A 19,095-nucleotide genomic window follows, 5' to 3' on the forward strand; every position below is an offset into this window, starting at 1 on the left:
ACGCACACACACGCACACACACACACACACACACACACACACACACACACACACACACACACACACACACACAAATGTATGAATGCTCTGACACAAGCCCACACATTGTGTAAGCTGTCCGTTAGCGAGACTACTCATTCTGCAGCCCTGACACCTCGTCTCAGAGCTCATACGACAATTCCTTTGGCCTGTCAAGGCTGCAAATTATATACTCGTGTAATCCCTGCTGCCTTAAGAACGGTGGGTAATAAGACTCGCAGGAATGAACGTGAGAGAGACAGAGAGCGAGGAGAGAGAAAAGTTCCATTTGAGCCCATACGGTTTGCTATAGGGCTGGGCAATATTTTACTATTATATCATATATGAGACTAGATATCATCTTAGATTTTGCATATCATAACATCGCAACTGTTTCCCTTCCTTGGTTTTAAAGGAGTACTTCGCCTACTAAATGACAATGTGTTTATCAGCTAGTCATGCCGTGTGACCTTGAATTCAGGAAGAAAACTTTGTTGTTCTTGCATGCCTTCATTTGAAACAGTGAACATATTAACAGTGCTGGCAGGGTTACTTTTAAAACACATTCCACTACAGACTACTGAATACATGCCCTAAAATGTCATTTGCAATGTAATCCATTAGATTACTCAAACTATGTAATGTATTCTAAACACTTTGGATTACTTTTGGAATACTTCAAAATTGAGCTCATTTGTTTGGGTCTTATATTTCCAAGTGTCCTGGCTGTACATCTCCTTTGTCATTGTCCTCTGGCAGCTGCAATGCACACACTTATTAAAAAAAAAAACTGTTAATGGAAAATACGTGCCTCATATGAAACATAAATCGTGTCCTAACAGCAAGTAAGCGTCACTCTCTGTCCACAGTGAATCCATTAAATATGCACTTCTGTTACATCATGCAAACAAACCATGTGGGTCATCTATTAGCTGTGAGCCCGACTGGAGATGTAACCACTTCAAAGATGCGTGAGAATCTTTCTACATTTGTATGTTTTAAAACATAAAATACATTTAATTTGTGATATCTATATAGCCAACAAAAAGCAGGTTGTTATTAGCGATAATCATTGGCCAGAAACTTTCAGCCCCCTGGCGATCTCTCTACAGCCAGATGCCACTTTGTTTAGGTTTTTATAGTTAAATTAGGAAGTGTTGTGTAGATAACTTTATAAATCAGCCATTTCTCGTCCACTGCGGAGCTTTCAAATCGAGCAACAGGAGTACATAGAAACAAGGCCTCTGCCAAAAGTTCAGCTCAAAATGGCAGCGCTGCATTGCTCATGGCCAACTCGCACATTCACGTAAAAAAAAAAAAATGCAAACAATCTGTAAAACAAACAAACAATTAAAACTGTAACTGTAACAGACTTAAGTGACTCATATTTTGTATTTTAAATACATAACTTAGTTACTTATATTCTGTAACTCCCCAACCCTGCATATTGAGTTACTGATTGATCGAGGACAATGGTTAACAACAGCAAAACTATTGCTCCCACTAAGTCCCATTTATTCAGTATGCTCAATACTTGACAAACACCTGCATTTTTACTTAAAACCCTTAGTATTGCACTATACTGCATGGATTGTGTGAAAGTTTGTAAATGGATGTTTTGATATAGTTTTGCTGTTGCTTAATGTGGACCCCGATCAATCAATAAATCAATATGTTCGCCATTTTCCATGGAGGCATGTGAGACAGTCAGAGTTTTCTTCAAGAATTCAAGGTAACACGGCATGACCAACTGATTTACAAATGGTCATTTTGTTGGTGAAGTATTCCTTTAAAGGCTGCTTTACAGTAAAATGTAATTTTCTGAATTAACCATACTGATCTATAATTTACCTCTACCCACTTAGTCATTATATACATATTACTGATAAGTTGTTGATGATTTGTCAAAAATGTCATTTTCTCTTTCGCCCTAGTTTGCAATAACCAAATAAAAAAACTACAGTATCACCTGGAGTATTGGTAATACTCCAGAGAGTGCTGCTCACACAACTGCACTGTGTAACTTGATTATTACATTATCCGAGGCATATTATTAGACTCTCTCATATAGAGCCACATTATTCACTCGCACTTCTAGTTACCCCCGAGCTAAGAACGGGGCTGTGTTATATTTCATTGTTTCATCGCCATCTATCTCTGGGTTAAGTTTCATTGTTTTTGAGCAGAGTTGTGTTTGCTTCTTTTCCATTATTCCGCTTCTACTGCAGAGGGCCTCTCCGCCAGGCTCCGCTCTCTCCTCAGCCCCATTGTTCTTCTTTTGCCTGCAGTATTCCTTTCCATTCTCATTCTGCTGGGCATCTCCCTGGCTTAGCGCATCCCCGCGCTGTCTGCCGTATTGTGTGTGCAAAACACAGAGAGAAAATAGCGATGCAGTGCCATATGTGTGTACACTATGTGACAGAACAGCCAAGTTTTTGTGTGTTGGGAGTGTGCATGCAGGCATATGCGACGGAGAGAGGCATTAGTAAGGTGTATGGCTGTGTGTCAAGTTACAAGCTAAGTGCAAGCTATGTATAGTCGTCCAAGTGCAGGTGTGTATACTGTACGTGTGCGTGGGCGGGTGCATGCAAGACTGTTAAGTGTTCAGCAGGATAAGCGCAACAGCCAGCTCTACCGCCGTGTTGGAGTGCATCCCTGTGATGCATCCCAAACTCCCAGTGGAATCTTCCATTCTGCTGCATGAGCTTTGTTCCAGCTGGGCTTAACACCACCATCTATCTGCTCCACTCTCCAAGGACTCTGCTATCTGCATGTCACTGCAGATGCCGATGCTGCGACCACGGTGAGGAGTTCTCCCCTGACCACACTATTGACCCAGGTGCCTGATCTTAGTTGTAGCTCGATGCATCCACAGTACAGAGAGCCGCAGTTTGATAATTGTTAGCTATTATTCATGTTCACAGAAGGCTGACTGTACATATTTAAAGACATGGAAAAATTCCACATATCAAGATTAAAAAACCCTCTTGATATGAGATGAAACACAAATTGTAAGAATGTGAAAATATCACCAAGAGCCTTAATCAGATTCACAATGGAGTGTACTTCTCATGTACAAAGTTCTCCAAATGACAGCCATGTCTAAACTACCACAACTATTTCTAAGTCATTCTTTCTCGAGCTCAAACTCTGCAGTATCATATTGTAGCTAATTACCCAACATGTGGTTCACCCAGTACTGTTGGATAGAAGAGACTGGAGTCATTTTCTGCCGCGGTGCTGCAGCAGAAGCAGACGTTTTCCTTCCCTAATTACATCTGGCATGCATCCACCACTCAGTTTGACTTCATTATGAGATGGAGGTATTCTCTCTTCAATGACTTCTACTCAATTACTCCGCCAAGTTCCTCCCTACAATCAAACTAAACTATGCATATTGTAATCAAAGACGGCTTTTATACTGGGCTTGGACATATTACACCCTATTGTTCGATTCAATGGCCCCGGTCATTTAGGCACACTGCAGTTAATTCCACCTGTCAACACCATTGTTCCACCGCTTACCAAGTGTTCTGTTCTAATCCTCACCCCCTTGATTGTTCAATTTGTACTTTTCATTCTACCCTTAAGTGAAAGCCTTACATTCATGAGGTGTTCTACATACCGGGTGGCGCTCAAATACGACACCTTCTATCTGTGCTCAGTCGTGCGTCTTTGTGTAACAAAAAAAACAACACTGCAATGACACACAGCGTTCTTTTTTTGGAGGCCAGGTTGCCTCCATATGAGGTGAGTCAAAACTCTCAGGTTGTCATTATACAGAAGGTGTTTTTCTCCTGCCAAAACACAAGATTTAGTTTTAAGTGCCGTTCAAAAACAAGGATGCAGAGAACTCAAAGGGCACACAGAGCACAGTGTTATTGTAGTTGCTATGCTACCCTCTAGTATGGCTATATAGTAACATAACTGAAAATGAAAAATGAGCCAAAGTTTACATTATGTACTTGGAAATCATACATTTTTTTAGTAGAAACAACTAGGAAGGCACCACAAAATGCAAACTTATCAGTACAGACACTTTTCCTCCAAACATCTGCACAATAAGGTGTGTCCTCTGAGATCACAGTCCTCGGTTGATTTTTTTCACACAGACAAGGTGCAATAAAACACCTTTTTTCGAGTGTTGGCGGGATGGCATGGTATTTTGGACAACCAACACAATCTGTGTTTGACACATTTTTGGAGATATGCATCTCTTATCTGTCTGACTGCTCTTTCCCTCTTAAATGTCTCAGAGCTAACTTAGGCTCGCACTGCTTACGTCATGTTACATGCACAGACCTGACAGCTGAAGACCTTTTCCTCAGAGAAAATATGAGAATGTGTTCTACACCAAGTTTCAAGTGGGGGGGTTAAAACCACAAGCTGTTAGTTTCAGAACAAACGCTGCAACCACAAGACCACTGAGGCGATTTAATTATTAGTCAATACAAATTACTTTACCCACACCAGACACCAAGTTTTAGTAATTATTACCTGCCAACATTTATGGCTCAGTTGAACATTTTTTAAAGCATAATGGGAAGTTCGTTTGATTAATACATTGAGGGCAGAGAAGAAAGGAAGATTTCCGCCAGTGTAACGTACGCTAAATTTGAACTCATGTTATTTCTGGTATCTCGGTAATGCCTTTGAGTCTAGTCAATTACCTTTTCACTTCAATGTGGATCCTTCAAGCCAGCTCTAATCTAAATCACACAGATTCATTCAATAATAGCGGATGTGTTAGTACACACATATTTCACACTCTCTTTATTCCCTCCCCGTAAAAATTATTCATTCAAAGATTATAGTGGCTTTCAGTTACTTTCCTCTAAGTTTGACCACTTGTTCTGCTCAGAATGGGCTGCCTGACACAATGAAAACTCCCAAACCTCATCAATATTCAGGCATATAGTGAAGAGACACTGCTAAAGTACAATTTCTATTCAAATGAACATACTTCAACCTACTCTGTATTGAAAGGCCAGAACTGGGACATCTCTAACACACTCACCCTTAATACTCGCTCTCTCTACCTCTCTCTCTCTTTCTCTCTCTCTCTCTCTCTCTCTCTCACACACACACACACACACACACACACACGCACACACACACACACACACACACACACACACCTAATGCTCTCAGCTCTGAGTTCAATGTACCATAAAAGAAGAACCACTCCAATAATGACAGTTATTTTAACCACATAGTCATTATAAGAATGCATTCTGGACAAAGAACATTCAAACTACAAAGAAGCAGGCATTGCCAATAGCCTTCAAAAGAGGGCTTCTTTATCTGGGACAAATATAGACACAATTATTTCCTCAAAAATGGGCAGAAAATTGCAACACCATGCAGACTGTAGAAATTGTGCATTTATCTCATTCTATCAAGAAAATAATCTTCTTACCAGTTTTAGTTTAAACAGCCACAATCAGTTGTCATTACCACCCTCCTCCATTGTAATGTGTTATCAGAGTGGCCATTATTTGAATGGATCAAAGGACAATATCATCACTGTCATTATGGGTTATCATTTACCAACTGTGTGGATTAATAGAGGTCTGCACACATCAAAATAGCACAGAGGGTTTCATTACCTTTTCTACTTCAGACGTATTCATTCAAGGTACATGTATTTTTTGATGTTGCTGAAAAATATATATCTTTACATATAAAGATTACCTGTGCATCCACTAGGGTGGCATTGGCCAAGCTCTCGTTGATGAAGACATGGACCAAGGCAGTGGCACAGAGAGAGGGTGCTCCACTATCATTGACCCGGACAACCAAGCGATGCAGACCTCTGTGGCGCCGCTCAAGAGGTTCTGCCAGGGTGATCACTCCATTGGTGTGGCCAATTTCAAACAGTCTGAAGGGATTTCCCCCCACTAGAGCATAACGAAGGTCTGCATTTGGGCCGGTGTCTGAGTCTACAGCTGTTACAGTCCTGACGATGGTGCGGGCACTGCTTGCAGGTGGAAGTAGGGTGTAGGATTCATTGGCTGGAGAGGTGATTGAAGGGGCGTTGTCATTTTCATCAGTTACAAAGAGCGAGACAGTGGCAGTGGCAGTTTTGCGAGGCTCCCCTCCATCCACAGCCCGGACACGGAAGGTGTAGGTGGAAAGCTTTTCACGGTCAAATGATGCAGAAGAGAAGATAGTTCCCGTGTTGTTTTCGATGGAAAACACCTCTTCACGCTCCTTCTCGCCATCTTCTCCTTCTCCATTCTCTCCTGTCTTCTTCTCGTCACCTCCATCCATCTCCACAAACAGACTAAGTTCTGCGTTCTCGCCTTCATCAGCATCAGTCACAGTGACCATGCCAACTGGGCTGTTGGCGAGCAGGTTCTCTTTCACGTAGAATGTAAAGATTTCCTGAACAAATTTTGGTGCATTGTCATTTCGGTCTGTCACCTGAATGACAACAGTTGCAGAGCCTTGCAGAGAGGGGGTACCCTTGTCCTTGGCGATAACCCGGAGTTCATATCTCTCTCGCTGCTCACGGTCCAGAACCCCGGTGGCACGGATATCTCCATTATCTGCATCTATGTAAAATGGCCCGTTACCAGCAGGGTCCAGGGAGTACGCAATCTCAGCATTCTTGCCGCTGTCTGCGTCCGTGGCTACCACAGTGACTACCCTTTCCCCAGGTGAATTGTTCTCAGCAAAGTGGACCTCCACAACACTCTGGGCGAAGGTTGGGGCATGGTCATTGATGTCTACCACTCGCACCATCAGTGAGCTGTTGCTGGACAGACTGGGGCTGCCAGAATCTACTGCCACAATGGTAACGCTGTACTCTTTGGTGGCCTCGTAGTCCAGCAAGGCAGAAGTATGTAAGAAGTATTTTTTCTTATTCCTGTGAAAATAATTAGAAAATATATTTCATGAATGTATTAGCAGCCCTAGATGTTAATTTTACAGATCTTGTCGTCAAAGTAGTCATAGAAAATATTACTGCTAATATTTTGCCAGTAGTCATTGTGCTGATCTTTTTATGGGGAATGTTCTATTATATATGAACAAAATATCACAAATTAGTGAAAATTTCTAATTTTCATTCCACGGGGCCCAAGGCAACATCCTAAAAAATGCCTTATTTCCATGTCCAACCAACTGTCCAAAGCCCAGAGATATGTAGATTACAATAATTTGATACAAAGGCAAGCAACAAAACCTCCAATTTAATTTAAGAAGCAGGGACCAAAAAATTTAGTGGAATATTTCCTTGAAGCGCTGAACCGATTGTCAAAATAGCTGGCAGTCAATTTTCAGTCAATAGACCAATCGATGAACCAACTAATCATTTCAGCTCTAGTATGCCTTGGTCTTTAATAGACACTTGATTTTAAGAGATCTCCCCGATTGACTGCAGTCATCTGCAGAGAGACAATAATGGTGGAAAAACTGTGACAGATTTTTTTAATTAAATGTCTTGATCGATTTGCTGAAGAGCTCTCATGATTATTACTTTGACTAAAATTCCTTTAGTCAAGGACAGCGCTTTACAACAAACCAGCCTTACTGCACAGGTGTCATAAGCAGTGGCACTGATATCCTATGGCCTTCACTATTTTACCTTACTCCGTCCATTCAATAGCTTTAGGAAGTATCTTTACAGTTGACTGAAGAGTACTGACATTTGCAGCCTGCACGGCAATAATATTATTATTAAAAAGTCTAAAGCCCTTGACTTAGATGAATATTTGCTCAAAGTTTACAGACTGTATTCTAACTACTCTGTAGCCTTAATGAATGAGTGGCACCACTTGAACCAAGCTTAAATGAAATCTGCATGCAACAACACTCCACACTTCTCTGAATTCTCTGTGGGAAAATAGAAATTGTAGTAATTCCTCCTGGAGCAGTAGAGTGGGTGAGACTTAAAGCAACTGCATGATGAATGTGAAGTTGTCAAGGTCAGAGAACATACGGTATAAAAACAGTCTCAGCCCCTGGTAAAAAGACTTACGGTTCGTCTGTGAATAATGTTAACTTTTACATTTGCTAACTCTTCACAAACATTATACAAACTTGGGAAGCTACCTAGGAATGAGTCAAGAAGTCTCTTCAAATCAGTGTATAGGTCCTGAATATCTCTGAATTAAGGACAGTCTAGTAGAGAATTTAAGAACAGACTGCTAAATGTCATGTTAATGAACCAGTGTCTAAACATTCTGGCCATTTCCTTAATGAATAATAACCCGTTTAAAATGAATTGTTCCTTGGGTTTGTGAATCTGGTGCTTAATGGCACATATCCAAATAATATTTGCTTATCATGTGCATAGTTGTTTTTGTCCCCCCCTTAGGTAAAGTGGTGCATTATACTGAGCTCCTATTTAAAATGCATCATTACTTCATGATTACCTCATCATTAGTTAACCATTTTGTGTTCCCTCAAGAAAAGTAGTGCATCATCCCAGCCAAATGACAGGGGCTGATTATTAGATACAGGTTCATCAGTATCTAGCAGTCTGTTTTCAAGAAACTAACTATTAATTGTAGTCCTTATTCAGAGTAATTTAGGAAGTGCTTATTTATGAGCAGTAATGACTGAGCATCTCTGCAGCTTACTGTGATGGGTTACCTTTAGTTTGGCTTACCTGTCAAAGGCTTCATCTGCAGGTAGGGGTGGGAGTGCTGTTTCACCAGCTGGCTTCAGTGTGAATGGGACATCTCCTACAACTGTGCACGTCACTGCCCCATTCTCTCCCTGGTCTCGGTCTGATACCTGTACCAGAGCCACTGGCGTATCCACCAGGACATTCTCCGGTACTAACGCTGCTCCATCTCGAACAGGGATCCTTCCAATCTTTCGGATCTCTACAACTGGAACGTTGTCGTTTTCATCCCGGACAGCCAAAATTACAGTGGTGCGATCGGTGCGGGGTGGCTGACCCCGGTCTCTGGCCGTTACTGTGAACCTCAGTTGAGCCACATCTTCCCTGTCAATCCTGTGAAGGACGCTGAGCCATCCAGTCGCCTCGTCCAGCCGCAGGAGTCGCCTGACAGATTCAGTGGCCGCTCCAAAGACATACTCCACCTGCCCGTTGACTCCAATGTCACGGTCTGACGCTCTGACCTGGAGGACAGGTGTACCTGGAGGAGCATTTTCAGCCATTTCTGCCTCATATGTGGACCTCTCGAACTGTGGGCTGTTGTCATTCACATCAGTGATGGAAACACGAAGCAGGGCTTGGGAGGAACGTGGTGGGTTCCCTCCATCCCGAACCCTGAGAACGAGCTCATATGAGTCTTTTTGCTCACGATCCAATGTGCCTTTCACAATGAGCTGTGGCTGTTTTTCACCATCTGGTATATCTGCAACTTGTAGTTCGAACACAGTGCTCCTGGGTCCTCCTCCATTATCTCCACTTCTACCCCTCCGGTCCCCAAGTCCATCCACTCTAGCAATGGGGTTCCCTCCTGTTGTGCGTCTTGCTGCACTTGACCCAGCTGCACCATCTTGGATCAGCTCATAGCGGTCAATACCGTTCCGCCCAAAATCCCTGTCTGTCGCTGTGGGCAGCAGGTAAAGGGTTCCTATTGGGCGATTCTCCTCAACTGAGAGCTGGAGCACAGGTGAGGGGAAGGAAGGTGTGTTGTCATTGATGTCTGTTATGACCACCCGGCCTTCAAACAGGTCCACCCAGCTCTGCAGCGGCCCTATCACTGACACCTCAAAGTCCAAGAAACACTCATTCTCATCAAATATCATCTGGCACTGTGGGAGCTTCTCTCTGTCGATGCGCCGTGGGCCTGTTGTCAGCTCACCTGTCACATTGTCAATCTTGAAGAACTCTGAGCCGCTCTCCAGGGCGAAGGTGACATCCCCGCTGCCCGTACCTGCCGTGAGGCCCAGGTCTGCGGCCACGTTGCCTATCTTGACGTCAGGTGGGCCCTCCTCCGCCACCCGGTACCGGAGAGCTGAGTCGGCACCCGGTAGCTGAGTCAGCAGCTGCAGCACTAAGACCACGAGGCTGAGAGCCTGCGCCGCGGAGGAGTGCACTGCACCAAGCCTCTGCATGGCTCCCTCTTCCTCTCGCCTCTCTCCTTCCCGCTGTCTGCCTCTGAGCTGCGGCTTGTTTTTTCTTTATTGGTGTTTTGTGGTCTGGTGTAGCTCACAGCGTGGGTGTTTGATTTATCCTTTCTTACCTTCTCCCTATCGCTCTCTGCGGACTGCCGCCTGAGGTCCGGGGAAAAGCTTCCGCACTCTCACTGTAGTTCACTTCAGCGGTGCAGGCTCCTTTTCTTTTATTCCCCTCCAATACTCAGCAGTGCTTTTTTCAACTTCTATAATAATAATTTCTTGCTGGGCTGTTCATGCCACGAAGATATCAAAAAATCCATCCTGCTGCGTAAAAAAGGGAACAACTAATTCATCAGCCTTTGATTAATCCACTTCACTCTTTGCCGTAAATCGGTGAGCTATCCCGCTGTCACCCGAGGACGCTTATCAGTTCATAATGCCATTTGTAAGTTCTTTTTATTCCAGTCACATTCGGGACAGCGGCTTTTCTCGCGTTTTTCACAGTTAGAAACTGCAATGCAGCACCGCACAAAAGGAAGAAAAAAACACACAACACTGCTCAGCTCTCCGGACGCCGAGGAAAATTAACTCATCCCCCCCAAAGAGGAAAACAGTTTTAAAAAAAAAGTCTTTGGGATGATGCTACTGGATCTTTTCTTACCTTCAGATCCAGCTGCGTTTTTTTCCTCTTTTTCCCGCAGTGGAGCAACGTGCCAAGCCGTCGGATTCCTTCACGTAAGTTATGAGGAGACAAGAGTGCTTTTCAGAGCGAGTTTCTCTTCATATATATTTTCCCCTCAATAAAACTAAAAAATCAGAGCCTGTCTTGATGGGCTAAAAATGGAGATTCCGACATCATCACCATCATCATCATCATCATCATCATCAGTTTAACGTAATCCTATGCAGCCTGTGTTCGGGATGGATGTCTCGGTGATGGACCGAGTGTAGATGCGTCTTTTTCCAAGAGTCCCGCATTCTCTCTCTCTTCCTCTCTCTCTCTCTCTCTCTCTCTCTCGCTCTCTCCCCCACATGCGCCTCCTCCTCCTCCTCCTCCTCTGGCTTTTTTTCCCTCTCACCTGCACTGCTTGGGACTGCTGCTGCTGCTGCCGGTCTCCAGCGATGCTGCAGTCTCTCTGCCTCCTCTCTCTCTCTCTCTCTCTCTCTCTCTTCGCTACTGCAACATTTTTTTTCTCCCCGGCCGCGTAACTCGATCGCTGAGCTGTAACGGGAGAGGCAGCAGAGGCGGTGTTGGGTCGCCGTGTGTGTATGTCGGTTACCGGGGACAGACCTCACCTCCCCCTGTCATATAGGAAGATTAAATGGCTTGGTGTCCCGGCTGCTGACAGCTCCTGGTGGGAAAATATCTTTATTCACACATTCATACAAAGGACAAAGAGAGACGGGGAAGAAAAGAGAGTGATCTGGCTTTAATACAAGTCAGCTCAGTGCTCAGTCACATTTCTGCTGGTGCAGCTTTTTTTTTTGCCGGGGCAAGTGTAGAAGGCTTCATTCATTCTTTTCTGCAGGAGACAGAAATGGTCACATACTCTCTGATGGGAAATTACAGTGATACTCAAGGCCTGCAGTAATTTATACTGTAGGCTAGTTGAACACAAAGTACACTGTCTAGCCTAATGGTACTATAATCCACTGGTCATTTATATCCCACTATTACAACTAATATTGCAATGGCAAAATAAATAACAACAAAAATAAAAGCATATACATACTCTATATTCTTATTATTTCTTATGATACTCAGACATGCTCTGCGTTTCTTTGTTGGCAGTAACCTGCACCTTATACACACACACACACACACAAGCATGCACACACACTGCCGTGAGGATGTTGTCTCTCGGCGGACCGACCTGCTCGGTGAGGAGCGCAATGCAGCATCGGTCTGCTGCTATTGAACACTACCGGGGCTTCCACGCTGCTGCTCTGTTAAACCCCCTCTGCATTTCTGATTTCCAAGCCAGTCAGGACTCAACTGTCTGCGCCGCCCGGCCTGGCTAGAAAGTAGGGAGATCCTCCCTAACATAATGTTATTGACCAAGAGAGTGTACCGGCTATTAGTGAACAGTTTATGTCTGGCAGAGAGCAAACAGAGACTGACCAACTGCAGAGAGAGGTCACGTATCTTTATCTCTCTTGTATGCCCCCCATCTCCCAGTCCTGTCTCCCCGACTTTCCCCTTATGTTTCTCACTTCCCTTTGCATCTCTCATTCTCTCAGCTGCACCAGGAGGAACTTGTGCGTGTGTGTGTTTATGGGCCAATATGCTTAGCATTCCAAAGGCATCGACACGCGTCCGCTCCAAGCGCACCCACGCCCTCTGTCGTTCGACCTACGCGCGCTTTTATTTCCCTCGAAATCAGTCGGGGATTCGCCCAGTGGTGTGTGCGCGCGTGCATTAGCATGCGTGTGAATTTCAATTGAGAGAAAGTTTTGGAGAAAGAGAGATGTATGTGTGTGTGTGTGTTTGTGTGTGTGTGTGTCTTTGCTCCCTGGGTCAGCTCAGTTCACTTTCCCGCTACTTCAGTTGATTTAGGAAAATTTCAGTCAGATTCGACCTAATGAAAAAAATCATCTAAAATAAATCTGTTGGCCTGAGCATACTGTTATATCCAACCCATTAAGATATAATTGAGCATGAATCCTCTTTCATCAGCAAATGAGCTGCAGTTTCAATTTGCATATTGAATGAAAAGTGAACTGGTGTGTGTGTGTGTGTGTGTGTGTGTGTCTATATGTGTGTGTGTGTGTTCTAGCTAAAGGCAGGATGTTCTTCTTTGGAGAAACATAACCTGGGTTGACATCCGTTATAGCCTAAAGGCCTAATCTACTGTTTGTGCCATCACAAAAGAGGATCACAGCTTCACCACATGGTCTACAAGGATAACTGTGGACAAAATGAAGACAATCTGCATATCTGATAGCATTTGGCAACTGTTATTTAAGTGAAGTATCAGAGATCAAATTTGCCAGATATCCTGAAGGCATTTTGTGCTCATTCCGCAGGCTCTTTGTAGACACAGGTCTGGGATAATGAACCTGTGGATGACTGTTCATCCATCCATTGACAGGGTATCAAGAATACAAATCACAGCAGCTCAGACACACCGGTAACATCTTACACTTTCTAGTTTTCAGTACCCTTAGTTTGAACTGCTGATACAAAGAAAATAACTTCCATATCTGGCCAACAGCCGCACTAGTCATTTAGCAATGAGACATTTTATGTTGCCTTCCAGTTTCCATGGAGCTCAACCTTTATGCAAATACATTTATGCTTTCAACTTAAAGAATAAGGTTGCTTTTTATTCTATATTTATTTTATTGTCACTGAATCACATGATCAACAATCTGTGGCGCTCAGCCATAAGATAATTTGTTCTGACTGAAGGTGTAGGTCTTTGAAAACAGGTCACAAACAGGGGTGATCTAGGATTTAAAGACACTGGGAGCTCAGCCCAGACCTAGGAGGGTACGGGGGATCCTATTTTCTTGCCTATCTATTTTGATCCATTTAAAAAAACAACAACTTTGGCACCTTATTTATATTCAGAATAGACCTACATGTCATAACCATTGACAAATTGAAATGTATACCTCAGAAATGTTGTCAACTTTCCAGATTATGAATTCTCATGTTAGAAAATATTAAAAGTTGTTAGTATTGAGTAGAAACAGAATACTTCACAACTGTTGAAACATTTATTGACAAGAGTTGGAAAAACATTTAACTGTAGTTATGTTGTTGGAATATTAAAAAGGGTTTCTTACACATACACACACACAATTCATTTTTTTAAGATACAGTTCATGCAGTGCATCCACTGTTCACTTCTCCATCATGTGCTGCTGTCTGTCTGTCCTTCTGTCTCTCTCTCTCTTTGTTGTGACTGTAATGCCTGGTACACACTATACGATATCAGCCCGATTCGAGCCCAACGCAGTGGTGTACAGTATCGGCATGGATCGTGAACGACAATGAGTGTTGAAAGCCGACCCGGGATGATTGGTGTGGACGATCATGTAGTGTGTCATGTCTGTCAGCCAAGTCATGGCACGATTTTATGACTCCACAATGGTGTAATGTGACATAGTGACTGTCGGAATGGACAGAAATGTCGTGTAGTGTGAACCAGGCATAACAGAGAGTTTTTATGCCCCTTCATCAGCCATAACTGTGGCCGGAGGCATTATGTTCTGTCCGTCTGTCTGTCCCATTCTCATCAATGCAATATGTCAAGAACACCGCAAGGACATTTCTTCAAATTTGGCACAAACGTCCACTCTGACTTAACATTGAACTCATTAATATTTGGTGGTCAAATACTTACCCTTCCTTCTCTGTTGGAAAAATCCCAAAAAATTTTGAAAGAGTTTTTTTTTTTTCCTGGACCTGTATGCTCTGCCACTTCTATTCTACTTTCCTTACTGTCAGACCCCCTGCACACACACACACACACACACACACACACACACACGCACACACAAGAACACGCACACATGGTTAGTTGAGGGACCTGCATTTATTTTGAAAGGCTTATTTGTTATGAGGACTGCACATTCACACACACCGTGAACACTTTGGATATTATTACTGCCCAGGTAAAGAAGTTTTAGCAGTTGTCTCCAGTTACAAATATCTCTGTATTTGGCTTGATGACAGCTTTTCTTTTAAACCTCAGGTTGATAATCTTCTTAAAAAGCTGAGGCTGTAATCAGGGTTTTATTTCAGAAACAAATCCTGTTTCTCCTTTGAGGCCAAAAGAAGACTGGTCTCTGCTACCATTTTACCTGTTCTTGATTACTGTGATCTGCTGTACATGAATGCATCGCACATTTTTTCACATATTAGATACCGCAAATTATAATCATAGTGCATTGAGATTTGCAACAAACTGTGAAGCCTTCACTCATCATTGTACGTTTTACTCCAAGGCTGCTTGGCCATGGTCAGCTCAGCTCAGTCATTCGTACTTATTCATTTATAAAGCTATGCTGGGTAAACTCCTTCATACATTTGCACTTTGATTGCACAGAGATCTGACTGTACATATTCTGTGATCTCAAGATGTGGTCTTGTTGTCTGTTCCAAGTGCACGGACTTAGCTGAAAATGAAAGCTTTTATTTGCTTTGCTTCCCTCACTTGGAATGGCCTTCATAAAGTCAAAGAAACTAAGAGAATTGGTCTCTCTGCCTGATTTCAAAGCTCTCATAAGCACAAGGGTGAATGAATCAGTCTGTACCTGTCACTGTGAATAGGTATTTTAATATCTTGAGATGTTAATTTATATCCTCTGTGTTTTTTGTGGTTATTATTTTTAACTTTTTATGCGGCTGTCTTGGCAAGGTCTCCCTTGTAATAGAAATCATTGGTGTCAGTGGAAGTTACCTGGTTAAACCTGGTGTGGTGTGTGATTGCAAGTTACTCACTGGGATGCGGAAATCAACTCACCAGTCTGTAAACTCTCTTTCTGTTGACTTCTAGCTAGCCAAGTTTAGGTTTTTTAAATGTATCAGTAAATACTGAGGAAAGACAATGGAAAAGAAATGGGCACGAGCTGAACTAAAATCCTGCTTCACAGACATTGGGGAATAAACTGGACGACCTCCGTTTTGCATCATTTTCCTACGGGACATGAACTGTAATGTCCTTTGATTCACCATAACTTGGCTAAATCCTAGACAGTGCCACTCAACCAGATGACTCTTTTTCTATATGCCAATCTGACAGACCAGCAGATTCAGGCAAGAGAAGGAAATGAGGTGTGTGTGTTGTGGTGAATAAGGACTGGTGTGACGCGGGGAATGTGAGGCGCTGTCCTGCTCCTGCTGTGGATCACTGCTATACACTGTGCAGAGCCGGCTGCAGAGCAGTGTCACTGCCTGTGTTTGGGTGGAGCAGCCATATGGCTGTTTAGGTCAGGATGTGTGGACAGACAAATCGTTTCACAACCAGAAACCATTGATTTCCAGAGCCATCCAGAAAACAACAACACACATTTATAAAGCAGCGAATGCTGACAGGATCACATTTTGCTGTAGTTATACCTTGTACAAATTCATATGACAAATAATAATTGCTTTATTTAATTTTAATTTTTTGTGCCTAGGAGGTGAACTGGCACCTCTCCAGCTACCAGTCCAAGCTCCATATTTTTGGTCTGGACGCGGACTTGAAGAGGCGACCCTCCGGTTCCCAACCCAAGTCCTACTGCCGCCCTATTGATTGATTGATTGATTGATTGATTGATTGACATTCGGTGTTTTTAGTCAGTATTTACATCAGCAGGATGGTGTATGTGGGATTGACTCAAAGCAAATTATATATCACTCAATTCAACCATTTGGTTTTGGTCTACACTGGAATTTCTTGACAAAAATAAGAATGTAGAATGTCTTATCCTGTCATTATTAGCAGTCATTCATATGATTTAAGTGATTATTTGTTTGGGTGAGTTGAGGAGTATTCACATGGATAAACATCACAGAAGGTGGAGGTTGCTAGGTCCCCCACTTAAAATAGGTTTCCAGCAAATTTAATTGAATTAGCATCAGGATATGAAGTCTGGAGAGTGCGCGATCTTGGAGAATACTAATTATTTGCCCCCCAGTCCAATTCCCAAGAATATTTTTTAAAATCTTGGAGTTTTCAACTGAATTCTGACAACGTTAGAGGTGCGGTCAAGAGAAACTAATAATAACTAATCAGTGGGATGAAAATAGTGGGCTAACAGTGGGAAATAGTGTGAAGTGGCATGTGTGAAAGATTTTTAATCCCTTTAATTTAGATTCCAGTGAGTGTTATTTTACAATTGACTTCATCCAGAATTTATTACAGAGCCCCAGCTCAGTTTAAACTCAACCAGCTCTTAAAAAGTTCACTCACCTACATTTATAACAATCTATATTGCACTGCTCCTTTATTCACCTTGAAAATTCTTTGGGTTTCTCATGTTTTGCACACAATCGACAGTTTAAATGAGCACTGCAAATTGTTTATTGATTTCTATTTTGGTGCAGGCACACACGAAAGATCGGAGGGGCTGTCTAGTGACACAACACTAATTGTAGTGTACTTGTGGCACATTTGGTTGTTAGAGCACTAACACTAATGATGGAACCTCTAATTAGCTGCTCTCAACCGTAGCAGTCCTATCCATGGAAGACTCTGCATCAAAGGCCTTAATGACTACAAGCCTGACCTTAGTGGTCAAAAAGCCCTCTGACAGTCTTGAGCAGACTCACCTGAATCGCATCACAGGCCACCCACTGGATCCTCTGAAAGTCACCTCCTACGCAGACCAGAAGATACATGTACAAGCCTGGGGATATATGGAATGATCCTGCCTGATGGTGGACTTGAGCTCACTGTTCACCACTTTGATCCATGAACTGCTTTACGCTGAGCTCTCCCAACTCACCATGTCTGCCTCCACCTGTCATGGGATCAGCAGCTTTCTGATCGGCAGGAGAGAGCAAATGAGGCTAGGAAAAGCCAGATCCAATACCTTGACAATCATCAGTGGTGAACCCCAGGGATGTGCGCTCTTTCAGCTTTGGCAACCCCACCAACCATGAGCAAAATGTGATCAAAACAGTGGAGATGAGGGTTGACTTGAGAAGAAGCTTCCTGTCTCTGCATGCCTTTAACTTGGAACTGTGATGGCTGTGGTGACCTTCGAATTCCTGTTAACCACACTCTGAGATAAGTAGAAGTCTATGAATACTCTGTTGTACCAAAGGAGGAGACATAACAGTTGGTTACACAGAATAAGGGCCTAATCACACAGAATTCCATCGCTAGAAACATGTTGCCAGTAAAACATGTAGCCGACAAAACACCTAGCCTGCATCCTGCCTGGCCTCCTCATTCCTTGTGCAGCATGTCACATTACTCTAGCATTTGTAGAAGCGCCTATAAGTTAAAATATTTTCAACTTTTCAGCACAAGATGCAGAGTCGCATTACTCTTCAGTGTCACAAGAGGTGGGCATTGCTACTGTTTTGATGCTGGTAGATGTGGTAGGAACAGTGGGGCAATCAACTGCAGATGAAACATGGATATTGGCTGTATTAAATGACGATGGTCACCTTACAGTATAATTCAAACACTGATGGGCGATTGCATGCAAGAAGATGCATGCACAAAGGTAAATCTCTCTGGGGAGTATAATGGTGTTTAATATGCTGATAAATAGGCTAGCTAGCTAGTTAACTATTTAGCTGTGCGAGAGTAACAGAGTATGTTTTGAGGAAGGGGGAATTCACATCTCATGTCATGATAGTTTCAAATAGGTTACTGTCTTTGGGAGAAAGACAACATGTAGGGGTGGGTTTTTCCCCTGATCACATTTGATTGCCCGGTTGTGCACACAGCCTTGCTCCTCAGGCACACCACACTGTTTCGCGCGATGTCTGACGCCTTGCTAAGACATTTTTAAAGCAGCCACGTCTGTTACAACACGTCTCATTGTGACTGGGGCCTTAGTGATTCTGTCCTAACCATTTCTGTCTAACTGCCTGGTATGGCTGTGTCACCAAAGAGGATACAAAGAGCCTATTATCAGTTTTACTAAAGAGTATAGAAGTTAAAAAAAAAGGCCTGGGGTATGGAGATCATGAGGTCAGGCATTGATGGAGATCAGAGGGATATAACTCAGGGTGGGGCAAAGTCCCCAGTTGAAGTCTTCAGGCCAAATTTCCCAAGGAAAAAAGAAAATGAAAAGGTTACAGAAGCAGTGAGAAATGGATTTAAGACAGTTGTTAGGGTAAGGCTGATTTATAAGGGATGAAACCAGTAATAAGCAGTTTTGTGTAAGTTGCTGAAAATTTGCCATTAGTGATAGTTACTAGGTACTTCTCTTAAAAGTCATTGAATTACATTGCTAGTTACTAGGCGGCATGGTGGTGCAGTGATTAGCACTGTCGCTTCAAAGCAAGAAGGTTCCTGGTTTGAACCCAGGGTGGGGTAGCCTATCTGAGTAGAGTTTGCATGTTCTTCCTGTGTCAGC

The 19,095-nt window shown here is 43.0% G+C and overlaps 1 protein-coding gene across 1 annotated transcript in view; it reads right to left on the bottom strand.

Annotated features, from left to right (window-relative positions):
* The window catches only part of pcdh7a (protocadherin 7a), a 55,411-nt gene extending 44,321 nt beyond the window's left edge, over positions 1-11,090 (bottom strand). Inside the window, exons 1-2 of the mRNA XM_050045326.1 lie at positions 8,636-11,090; positions 5,713-6,889 (exon numbers count right to left, since the gene is read on the bottom strand). Coding sequence (XP_049901283.1) covers positions 5,713-6,889; positions 8,636-10,059 — 2,601 coding nt within the window. The 5' untranslated portion in view covers positions 10,060-11,090. The remainder of the gene's footprint in view (positions 1-5,712; positions 6,890-8,635) is intronic.
* Between the last annotated feature and the right edge of the window lie 8,005 nt (positions 11,091-19,095).

The sequence above is a fragment of the Epinephelus moara genome, chromosome 5 (genome assembly GCF_006386435.1).
Source record: "Epinephelus moara isolate mb chromosome 5, YSFRI_EMoa_1.0, whole genome shotgun sequence".
Taxonomy (NCBI): Eukaryota; Metazoa; Chordata; class Actinopteri; order Perciformes; family Serranidae; genus Epinephelus; species Epinephelus moara.